General features: G+C 42.6%; 1 protein-coding gene across 1 annotated transcript in view; it reads right to left on the bottom strand.

Moving 5' to 3' along the window:
• Nucleotides 1-13,073, bottom strand: part of LOC141004605 (receptor-type tyrosine-protein phosphatase F-like) — a 448,688-nt gene that overhangs the window by 310,717 nt on the left and 124,898 nt on the right. Inside the window, exon 6 of the mRNA XM_073476198.1 lies at nt 1,427-1,696. Within this exon, the coding sequence (XP_073332299.1) occupies nt 1,427-1,696 (270 nt within the window). The remainder of the gene's footprint in view (nt 1-1,426; nt 1,697-13,073) is intronic.

Below are 13,073 nucleotides of genomic sequence, written 5' to 3'. Positions count from 1 at the left end.
GTATCATACCTGAATTGCATAGGAGCCCCTGTATCTGGATGCGTATCGGATTGTCTTATTAGGGAGAGATGCACACCCCTAATGTTTATTTATTCACTCTAATTTTCTCTTCCTCTCTCTCATCGATTACTTTAGTAAGTAGTTAATCATAATCCCCTCCCACTCCCCCCTCTGTGTTTTTTGTTTCTTTCTTGATCTATTTCTAGGTATGTACTTACATATTGTGAACAATGATGATGTTTGTTAAGTGACATTTGATGAAAAGAATTAATTAGAAAACAAAACAAAACTAACATACATACACACAAAGTCTAGGTGCTGGACCTAGCACCTAGATTTACCATGACCTGGATGACTGAAAACCTTCATCAACATACACACAAAGTAATTCTGTGATTGATTTGTGCAACTGATCAAACTCTTTCTGTAGTCATCAACCTCTCACTTGCCTTGCTAATATATCAGCCCATCCTCATCAAAAAACGGTCATATACTGTAGGTCATCTGGCGTAGCAGCCTATTGCGGCCCATATATTTGTTTATTGTTACTGAACTTCTGTACTGTTCTGCTCAGTGGTTATGGTCATTTCTCCAAACCTCTGCCTGCCACAGAGTTTTGTGATTTTATTTTGACCGTATGTCAAGGTATTCATTTGCCCATTTGTATTTGGATAGCCTTATTGGATGTTGTGTGGATGCCAGTTTCTTATGCACCTCAATGTGAAGTCATTTTAATTTCATTGTACAAAGATAATAACATCTCTAACTCTCTAATTCTAACTAACTAACTAACTAACTAACTAAATATGCAAATGAAAGGTTGAGATATCAATCCAAATTGTACTCAGGACTCAAGTATGACGATACTAAGTAGATTTCATGGTGTAGTGCACACATAAGCAGGAGTTAAACCACAGACCTGAAAAAATAGTACAAGTACCCCAAAAAATGACTTAATTACAGTAATTTGAGTAAATGTAATCAGTTACAAAAGTTTGCAACAGAGTTGAGAACTGCAAGACACGCAAGGACTGTCTATCATAACTTAATCAAAAGCAAATCCACAGCACTATATAGAATTACATTGATGTTTATTTAACAGATTTTTGTACATACTCAGGAATTACAGCCTCATAATGTTATTGAAAAATTTTTATGAGCTGGTCTACTGGTGTTGCTGCCATGACGATTTACAGTACAAACAAAGCTCTGTTTCTGAGCCATCATTTAAATTAATTCATATCTACTCTGGTGCTCTTGCAGTGTGAAATCCATGATTCTATAACCTACAGGATCCTACCAAATAATTGTCATTTTTGTTTTTTGCAAACAGTAATTAATGCAATTGAATGTCTCACTACAGTTTTGTTTTCAATAAATTCAATACATTTCAAGAAATCACCAACCTTCACAGAGTGTTTCTGACCTTTGACAGTGATCTTGGCTATGGTCTCGATCATGCCCAGGGAGGATATGGCCACACAGGTGTAGTTGGCAGACTTTCGGATGTTGGTGAGCTCCAGGACGTTGCGGCCAATTGGCATCTCCTCTTCCTGGGTCAGCTCCACCTTACCGCTCATCCACTTGACATAAGGCATGGGAGCACCAACCGCAACGCAGGTCAGGTTGACACTGCCACCGGGCATCACTTCATGACTGGTGGGGGGGATGGAGAAACGGGGAGGTACACGACGAACTGCAAGGGTAAAGAGAGGGGTTGTGAGAGGACATAGGGAAGGAGGGGTGGGATTCACTGGGCCACTGGGCTGACTTAATGTTTTACTGGCTGGCCTGTACTGTGCAACAGTGTGTGTGAACTGGTCAGGGCTGATGATCCTGAATACCATTAAGCATTGGCCTGGTGGAGTTTTATTGTCCCATAATATTCAGAAGTCTGTTGCAGAATATGTTTGTACCTGTTTTAATTGAATTGTTCTGGTATCTTGTATTTTCTATGAACTCCATTTAAAATTATATTTATGTAAGTATTTGTATTTATTTGCTTGTTTATAATTTATGGTCTTATTTTTGAATTTAAGTGCAAATAAGTAAAATGCCATTAATGCCGCTAACGACAAACTCATCCTCCTTTTTGACAGCAGGCTTTATAACCGGCCTTCAAATGTGAGCATTCACAACAAATATAAATACTTTTTCCTTTGTTTGGTTTGGCCAGCACTTCCTCCAAACCCTCTGGCCCTTTTGTGTCATGGTTAAACTGCCCTTTCAGAAACATCTTGGTCTCATTAGTGAAAGCCGTCTTGCAGGAACTCTTTACTACAGTCTTCCAAGTGACACAGAAATCAGTAAAATTAAATATCAAAATCAAATTCAGCCAACTGCCTGTTTTTTTAATTCCCTATTTTTGATCTGAGCATAAAATTAAAAGTACAAAAAACAAAGTGTTATTTGTTTTATTGTATCATGTATCACAATGCACTCGACTCACGTATATAACTTAAATATGGGGTGCTGAATCCCTCTTGTAGTGAATGAGCAAAAAGAAAAATCAATGACAGCACTCCCATTAAACTGTTTATACTTGATTCTTGCCACACAGACATTTTGGGCAAGATGCCTTTTTTCAGTATGTGTTTCTGGCAAATTCTTGATTTCCTTTTTTTTTTCTTTTTTAATCACATTCATAAACAAATAATGAAATAACGAATTTTCTGATTTTGGATTCTCAATTGAATTACTGATTACCTGATGATATCCAGACCTAAAACACTTCAAAAAACAGACAACCGCAGGCCAGGAGTCTGCGGGGATTGCAACCCTGCCTGTCCACTCTGCCCAACTAGCCCAGAAGCACTGCAGCTGCAACAGCCTAAGAGGCTGGGGTGTTTAGTGGGGAAACTATAGCTCACAATCCACTGTTTCAGCATAGCAGCTGGCGAAGAATACACATAAAACACCAGACAACCAAAACGATATACAGTTAGGAAATGATTTCTAGCTGCTAACCAGTGGTTCTCTGTGGCGGCCTTCTGTTCGGCCTCCAGAGGGCTTCAGCCCTTGGTCACAACCTGCTGATCGCCACCCGGTCTGGATCTTTCCCTTACTCCGACCTCCCGGTCGACTGCACTGCCCCAGATAACACGCTTCTGGTAAGGGTGCATGGTGGTGAAATTCAAGTAAGACATAAAAAAGTTCAAGATGGATAATAGAAAGAGCAAAGGGGGTAGTGAAAAGGCCAGAATAAGAAAAAAAAACTGTTCCCTTCTCTTATAAGGGTACACTTATTTGCACTGAGTTGGAAATGATATTTTAGAAAAATACACTGTGAATAACAAGGTTGTATAGAATAGCGCACTATAGTGGACTTAGTAAAGCTATAATAATATATATTTATATGTATTATATTAATATATATGTATATATAAAAAAATTCACACACTGTAAGAGTTTGTTGGACCACCTTTAGATTACGGCACGCATTCGCTGTGGCATTGTTTTGAAAAGCTTATGCAATATCACAACATTTATTTCCATCCAGAGTTGCATTCAATTTTTGCCAAGATCTTGTATGGATTGTTGGAGAGTCGGGCCACTGCATGAAGTCTTCTTCAGCACATCTAAAAGATTCTCAATGGGATTAAGGTCTGGACTCTGTGGTGGCCAATCTATGTGCCAAATGATGTCTCATGGTCCCTGAACCACTCTTTCACAATTTCATTTTAGAATATGCCCATGCCATCAGGGAAGAAGAAATCCATTGATGGAAAAACCTGGTCATTCAGTATATTCAGCTATTCAGCTGACCTCAATTTTTGGGCACATAACATTGCTGAACCTAGACCTGACCAGATCATAACACTGCCCCCACAGGCTTGTACAGTAGGCATTAGGCATGATAGGTGCATCACTTCATCTGCCTCTCTTCTTACCCTGATGCGCCCATCACTCTGAAACAGGGTAAATCTGGACCCATCAGACCACATGACCTTTTTTTCATTGCTCCATAGTTCAATCTTTATGCTGCCTAGCAAATTGAAGCCTTTTTTCAATTAGTCTTCACATTGTGCATGTCGAAATGCTCTTACTTTCAATTTTAAACATAGCCATGAGTTCTACTGTTGAGTTTTTACGATGTGATTTCAGCAGACATTTAAGTGATCTCCAATCATGATCACCAAGATTTTTTTCCGACAACATTTCTTCGTTTAAGATGATGGTTCACCACTGACCTTCCAGGTTTTAATAATGCATTGGACAGTTCTTAACCCAATTTTAGTAGTTTTAGCAATTTTCGTAGTTGTTTTCTTTGCTTGATGCAGGCCAAAAATTTGACCCTTTTGAAACAGAGTGACATCTTGTTGATATGTCTTCCAACATGGTTGTTTAAGAAATGAGAAGCTACTCACTGCATCAGTTAGGGATAAATAACTTGTTGCCAGCTGAACCATATTAATCACTGCAGTAATTATCCAATGGAAGGCTCTTACCTATTTGCTTAGTAAAATCAAGGTGGTGACTTTTTTTTGGCCAGGCGGTGTATATCTCCACTACAATATGAACTAAAGTGGGCTGGTCTGAGCCATGAAACTCCTGGACTGAAAATGAGTCCCAGTCCGGCCCCTGGATTCTCCTGTTAGACTGATGTTTATCTTCTTTCTTACAATGATAGCTTTTTAAATATAGCTAAAACCAGCATAATTCCAACATTAATTGTATTATTAGGGCCCGAGCAGTGAAACTGCAAGGACCTATTGTAATTGTAATGATTATTATTATTATTTTTTTTTTTTTTCTGCCAAAATGATCGCATTTTTCACTGCCTGAACGTGTATGAAAACGCGATTTTATTTGGCAAACACATTAGGCCTGGCGAAAAATTTTATAATCTGCTGTCGTTGTGAATTTTCACCACTAGGTGGCGCTATAATCAAGGAAAGTGTGTTTTGGCTAATAACTCCCACATACTTTGTCGCACCTTCAAAAACCTTATATCCACGCGTTCAGTGAATGGTGCTGAATCTCCTGATATAGGCCACGCCCATTTCCGCCCACCGTTTTTTTTCGCTAGCTCGTGAAATGTCGAAAACCTACTTTTTCGAACTCCTCCCAGGCAATTTCACCAATTTGCACTAAACTTTGCACAGAGCATCTGTGGACCCTCCTGACAAAAAGTTATTAAAAGATTTTTGATATTCCAAAAAATACTCAAGTTATTAAATAACAACTTCCTGTAAAATTGGGTCAAAACAGGAAGTGTTGCATATCTCCACATTGGTTTGTCCAAATGACGTCACACTCAGGATACTACTTCCCCATGAGCCCCTAAGGCTCTGTGCAAAATCTTGGCCCATGACCGCTAGGTGGCGCTATTTAAATTGAAGTATTTTATATCTCAACATTGGTTGGTCGGATTAACACAAAACTTTGTACACTGATTGCCAATGGCCTCCTGAGGACAACTGACGAAGGTGTTATCGATCTGTCACTAGGTGGCGCTCTGGTGGCAGTTTCATTTTATAATTGGCACTGTGCCCACACCATAACACTTATGGATATGAAACTGATTGGGGTGGTATAGACTGGCATCTGTAACTCACACACCAAAAATCACCAGCAGGTGGCGCTATTATCAAGAAAAAACGTTTTTTGCTAATTACTCCCACATAATATGGTGCACATCGTTAAACATTATATCTATATGTTCCCTGAATACAGCCGAACTGTGTGATGTAGGCCACACCCACGTTCGCACTGAATTTCCATTCGCAAATTCGCCGAAAGTCGCAAACCTACTTTTTCGAACTCCTCCCAGGCAATTTTTCCGATTTGCACCAAACTATGCACACGGCATCTGTGGACTCTCCTGACAAAAAGTTATTAAAAGAATTGTGATAGTCTAAAGAACGACCAAAATATAAAACAACAATTTCCTGCATGTTGTGGTAAACCACACAGTCTTGCATATCTTGATGAAATACAGTCCGATTAACACAAAACTTTTTTGATTTGTCTTCCATGCCCACATGAGGGTTTGTGCCAAATTCGGTGCATATCCACCAATAGGTGGCGCTTTTATTGCTAAATGACGAAATGACAGCTTGACTGCCTTCACTTTCATTTCCTCAATGGAAGTTGTTGCAAGTAGAAGCCCCGACAGCAGCATGTCACGACAGCAGCATGTCCCGACGGCAGCACGCCCCGACCCGCGTGGACTGCGAGGGCCCGTTCATCGCTGCTTGCAGCTTTAATTAACAATTGAAATAGAGAGAAGAATAATGAAATAATTAAAACTTCCATTTAGTCCATATCTCCACAATGTGGCATGACAGGGAGAATATTGCTGTAACCATTTTTTTCCCACATACCCTTTTTGCAAGACCATTTTTTACAAATGGGCACTAAGTATTTTGGGAACCTTTTTTTCTTTAGGCCCTCTGCTGTCTTCTCAAAGGTTAGATTACACAGACCTTCCAGTTTCTTTTACCAATGACCAGTGATTTCTCATTAGGGCCCGAGCACTGACCCGTGCGAGGCCCTATTGTATTTGCTCGGATTATTATTAGGGCCCGAGTAGGAAACCTGCGAGGTCCCTATTGTTTTTCAAATGATTATTATTAGGGCCCGAGCAGGAAACCTGCGAGGTCCCTATTATTTTTGTATTGATTATTATTAGGGCCGGAGCAGGAAACCTGCAAGGTCCCTATTGTTTTTGTAATGATTATTATTTTTAGGTCCTGAGCAGGAAACTTGCGGGAACCCTATTGTTTTTGTAGTGATTATTAGGGCCCAAGCTGGAAACCTGCAAGGTCCCTATTGTTCTTCAAATGATTATTTTTAGGGCCCTCGGACTGCGAGGCCCTATTGAATCTATAGGCAGAATTTTTTAGGGCCTGAGCAGGTAACCTGCGAGGTCCCTATTGTTTTTGTAGTGATCAGTATTTTCTTTTGTCCCAAATCATCGCATTTTTCACTGCCTGAACATGGATGAAAGCGCGATTTTATTTGGCAAACACATTAGGCTTGGCAAAAAATGTTATAATCTATGGTCATCGTGAACATCCACCTCTAGATGGCGCTATGATCAAGAAAAGTGCGTTTTAGCTAATAACTCTCATATACTTTGTCACACATTCAAAAACCTTATATCCACGCTTTCCCTGAATTGTATTGAATCTCATGATATACGCCACGCCCATTTCTGCCCCACGTTTTTGGCGCAAATTCGCAAAATGTTGAAAACCTACTTTTTCGAACTCCTCCCAGGCCATTTCACCGATTTGCACCAAACTTTGCACACAGCATCTGTGGACTGTCCTGACAAAAAGTTATTAAAAGAATTTTGATATTCCAAAGAATACTCAACTTATTAAATAACAACTTCCTGTAGATTTGGGTCAAAACAGGAAGTGTTGCATATCTCCACATTGGTGTGTCCCAATGACATGAAACTCAGGTTACTACTTTCCCATGAGCCCCTAACGGTCTGTGCAAAATTTTGACAGATGACCACTAGGTGACGCTCTTTAAAGTATTTTATATCTCCACATCGGTTGGTCGGATTAACACAAAACTTGGTACACTCATTGCCAATGCCCTCCTGTCCTCCGGTGGCTGGGCCTTAAGCCCATGGGGTCCAGTCGGGCTCAGCCCAAAGAAAGAACATGGAGCTGCCCCCCTATGGACCCACCACAGGGGAGAGAAATGGGGTCAGGTGCAATGTGTGAAGGGTGGCAGGCAAGGGCAGGGACCTGGGCGTCCTGACGCCTGACTTCGCAGACTAGCACTTGGTATGTGGAATGTCGCCTCTCTGGTGGCAGCTCGAAATACCCAGCCTTTTAGGAGACCTTACGTGGTGTCCTGGAAAAGGTGCCATCTCGGGACTCTATAGTTCTTCTGGGGGACTTCAATGTTTATGTGTGTAACGATGGAGAAACCTGGAGCAGGGTGATTGGGAGGAATGGCCTGCCTGATCTGAACCAGAGTGGTGCTTTGTTATTGGACTTATGTGCTAGTCACAGACTGGCCATAATGAACACCATGTTTGGGTATGAGGTGGTCCATAAGTGTACTTGGTACCAGGCCACCTTAGACCAAAGGTCAATGATCGACTTTGTGGTCGTATCATCTGATCTGCGGCCTTATGTCTTGGACACTCTGGTGAAGAGAGGAGCAGAGCTGTCAACTGATCACCACCTGGTGGTGAGTTGGATCAGATGGCAGGGGAGGCTGCTGGACAGACCAAGTAAACCCAAATGAGTAGTGAGGGTGAACTGGGTATGTCTGGTGGAGGCCCCAGTCCGTTAAGTCTTTAACTCCCATCTCCGCAAGAACTTTTTGAGCATTCCAGGAGAGGTTGGGGGATGTTCAAAGCCTCCGTTGTAGATGCGGCTCCTAGGAGCTGCGGTCAGAAGGTCATTGGTGCCTGTCATGGCGGTAACCCAAGAATCCATTGGTGGACACTGGCAGTGAGGGAGGCCATCAAGCTGACGAAGGAGGCCTTTCGGGTTTGGTTGGCCCAGGGGTCTTCTTCAGCGGCAGACAGGTACCGAGATGCCAGAAGGTCATGATTCCAACTAACACATCCTCTGAAGTAGAGGCACAGTCTGAAGACTCGGGGGAACACTCGTCCATATCACTGGCAGAGGTCGCTTGGGTAGACAAGTGATCCACCCCTGGTGCCTTGCCACTGGGGAGCCTAGTGGCAAGGCACCAGGGGTGGATGAGATTCGCCCTGAGATGCTGAAGGCTCTGGACATTGTTGGGCTGTCTTGGTTGACCCGCCTCTTCAGTGTCGCGTGGAGGTCTGGAACAGTACCTTTTGGATTGGAAGACTGGGGTGGTGGTTCCCATCTTTAAAAAGGGGGACCGGAGGGTGTGCTCTAATTATTGGTGTATCACACTGCTCAGCCTCCCTGGGAAAGTTTACTCCAGGAACAACGGACCAGCTTTTTACACTTGCGGTCAGGATTGAAGCTGAATCTATTGGCTATCTAGTGGTAGCAAGCAGTAACAGCACAAGGCAGTAGATTTAAAGATATGGGCTGTTTTAATGAGCATGTTGCCTGTCGCAATAATGCGACTTTGGCGCCTAGAGGGTTAATACATGCAGCATGGAGAGAAGACCCAAAGTGTTCTCTCCGGTCTTCCAAATGTTTCTGACTTAAAAACAACAGAGTAGAGGTCACATACTTTTACGACAGTTGGTTGTTACTCCTTCCCAAAACAATGACCCCCTGATGTTTGGGTTGATCATGTCTTTCCCAGGACAGTGACCCTTTGATGTTTTATTAGAATGTAAATGTCATCCTATCTATCTTCCTGTAACACCTCAGACAGAGAGAATTACCCCCATGTGACTTTTTGACCCTTACACCTAAGGAGGATTATCCCCTCCTCCTCTCACATCCTGATATGTTTTCTATAGTATATTGATTACTGAATGGAAAACTATTTTAATTTCTCACACATGGTTTTGTTGGTCTCTTCAGCCCGTGACCTCTAGCAGGCACCACGGCAGTTTGCAGCCGAGTGTGAAGCAGTCGGGATGAGGGTTCTCTGCTGGAAAATGCTGGATTGCCCCCTCTGGGTCTTGTTCATGAGTGATAGGAAAATGGAGCATGAGATGGACAGAAGGTTTGGTGCGGCATCAGCAGTACTGCGGGTGCTACTCCGGACTGTTGTGGTGAAGAAGGAGCTGAGCCAGAAGGCAAAGCTCTCGATTTATCTACATTTCGATGGGTAGTGACCAAAAGAGTGAGATCGTGGATACAAGTGGCTGAAATGAGTTTCCTCCGTAGGGTGACTGGGCTCAGCCTTAGAGATAGGGTGAGGAGTTCAGTCATCTATGGGGAGCTCGGAGTAGAACCACTGCTCCTTTGTGTCGAAAGGAGCCAGTTGAAGTAGTTCGGGCATCTTGTTAGGATGCCTCCAGGGTGCCTCTCTTGGGAAGCATACCAGGCATGACCAACTGGGAGGAGACCCTGGGGCAGACCCAGAACTTGCTGGAGGGACAATATATCCCAACTGGCCTGGGATCCCCCAGCAGGACCTGGAAAGTGTTGCTGGGGAGAAAAGGGTATGGAATACCCTTCAAAGTTTGCTGCCTCCGCGACCTGACCCCGGATAAGTGGAAGATAATGGATGGATGGAGGGATGACTCAGAACAGTCTTACGTACTTATCACACGGCTCACAAGATTTCACAACTCTGACAACTGTATCTGCATTCTCAGGCTCACTTCAGGGACACCATCAAGACACTGAAGGCTACCAACCCCGGTTCCATCAGCTGCAGTATTATCGAAGAAAAGGAGCCAACAAAGCTCAGACAAACATTATATCCTATAAATTCTTCTCAATAAAAGTCCCCCGTTATTGCATTATTTAAAAGCATTTATTATGAAGCAGCAAAATCAGAGAATGTGAACAAGACTTCCGCAACAGCTGAAAGCGAACCTAATGAAATAGTAAAAGACAGTAGATGTATGAGAGTACAGGTATGCAGGGGAGAAACAAAAAAGATTTAGTTTGAAGCTGCAAAAGTACTGAGAGCTGAACAGACCTTTAAAAACTTTTTTCTCTCAATTTTCTTGTGGTGGGGCAACTTGCGCAGCCCTGCAGTTCATCCAGGGCTAACCTGAAAAGAGGTGTCAAGATGACCAAACACAGCCAGAAGCTAAGGATTGAAAAGCACTTCAGCAACAACACCAACTCTTGAGGAATGTGGCAAGCTATTCAGGCCATCACAGACTAAAACCCACCAACACCAACTACCCAACCAGCTACACCTCCAACCCTGTCCTTTAGACCTGACACCCTACAGAAAGTACACAAATGAGGTTTAACATAAATAATCAAGTCAAGTCACAGTTCAAAAAAGATTACATTATTAAACAAACCACAACCAAACAAAGGAAAAAACCCCAAACAATCAAACAAACAAACTGATGGGCCAGCCAAAATACACAAAAGAAGGGCAGCCTCCCAGACAAACCCACCAGGGCCATCAGAGCTGGGGACTAACCTTCTACCCTAACACAAAGAAACAAACTAAACCTAACTGAAACAAACCCATAGAAACTGGACTACCACACCCATCAGATAAACATAAAAAAAAGACATAATACCCCAGCCAGCCTCCAGTCTGACTGACTGTTGCTCTGGTTAGATGGCAAAATAAGGAGAGAGAGTGAGAGTCCAGTGCCCTACCCCCTCTTATTGGTTATCCTTAATAAGCTGGACCACTTTCACCTGGGAAGACAGGCCAAGCATCAGCCTAAGTTGCACGTCATGGCCAGCAGAGAGGAAGCATGTAACAGACCATCAGCCCCTCATACTCTCCCTCACCCATGTGTGTGCTTCACTGAGCAGGATTAAACTGGTAACCCTGATGGGATCTTTGAACATGTATTTAGGAATTGTGCTGGGTAGCTAATTGAGGTTGTGACTGATATTTTTAACCTTGCACTTGACCAAGCCACTGTACCCACCAAATGTAAAACCACCTCTATTGTGCTGGTGCAAGAAAAAAAAAAAAAACTCAACTGCAGCAGGCCTACACGACTTCCACCCCATGTTGCACTTGCTCCAATTATCAAGCATTAAGTGCTTTGAGAGGCTTGTCCTGGCGCATCTACCACCCTGGACGATAGATAAAATATGAGACCTTTAATTTCATTCATGTCAGGTAACACTGAGATGGTTGCTTGTTGGTAATAACAGTTCTACATTATGATGCTGGATGTTCTGGCCCGTACTGAGGGAATCATCATGTTCTCGTATTAATCAATTAGAAGCCATGAAGTCAACCAAGGACATGGAAAATTGAGTCAGGTTAAAAGTTATACGATAAGTTTTACTGATGGTCTGCACAATGACTTGATGGGTGGATGACTGAGGTACTAACACCAGGGTGAAACTGAATTTGACATTCAGTCCCCATGATGACATTTAAGGGTAACAGATATGAATAACCACCAGATTCCATTGGGCCTGTCCATGTGGTGTTACGGCTGCAGTACGGCTGCTGGAGCTGATTGCAGCCATTCTAGACAGCGCTTGTGTTTCCACCAGCTGCGCCATGGCATGTTTCAGCAGCATCCCAGAAGTGGCTCTCAGCTATGCTCGGTGGAGAATACGCGCAGAGTCTATTTTTGACAGAAGTGGACATCACAGCTGCACAGATCAGATCGAGCCAGACAGGAAGTCAGACAGTGGAACAGCATAGTGCATCAAGTCAAGTCAGTTTTATTAATATTGCCCACACATCACATTGCCTCAGTGGGCTTTACATCTCATCCAGAGTAGAAGCACAAAAATCAAGGAAAAATTACCAAATAAACACAATCTGAGCAAGTCAATAATATCCAACATGCATGATGCTCTGTTCCCACTGGGATATGAAGCTGCGTGGAGGACGGAACAAAAAAGCATTGCACACGTCGGGTAACAGAGACACACCCAGTGGAATCAAAGGGTAAGAACATCTTATAGTTAGAATGCAGTCAAACTCATATCTTCACTGGCATGCCAGAGATAAGAGATGGGTAAAGGATGGGGAGGGAAGGAGGGAAGGAGGGAAGAGTAAAATTTGGGAAGCCAATTCCTAGAAGAAGAGAAGCTAGGTGTTGTAGGAGAAACTAAGATGGACGAGGAAGCAAAACATCTGTGAGCATTGCTATGGAATTCATGTAGCAGTGCAGGTGGAGAAGTAGCAGCATGCTTACTCATGGACTAAGCATATAGACTTGAAAAATGTTGTTAATGGCAAGCAGAAGCAGCTTTTGTCTTTAACTAGACAGACATATCAGATCAAGTCTAATGTTATTGTTACAGTGACAGTACATCAAAATTACATGGTATATGTTGTGTAAAACACAGAAAGATACATACATTTTGTTATTTTAATTCACATATTTTTTTGTTAGATTTAGTGGAATGTCACAAACCAAACTTGATTGGGCCATGCATACAAAAACATCCATAAAAGTAATTTTCAGAGCATCTTGGTAGCTGAATGGTTACAGCGCATGCACATTGCCATGATCAAACTAATAAGACCAGTGCACCCCAAACCTTTGAGTTGTACTGCATGTATGTCTCTCTCCCCTGTTT

This window comes from Pagrus major, chromosome 11 (assembly GCF_040436345.1).
Source record: "Pagrus major chromosome 11, Pma_NU_1.0".
Classification (NCBI taxonomy): Eukaryota; Metazoa; Chordata; class Actinopteri; order Spariformes; family Sparidae; genus Pagrus; species Pagrus major.
This window is presented reverse-complemented; position numbering and strand designations above follow the sequence as displayed.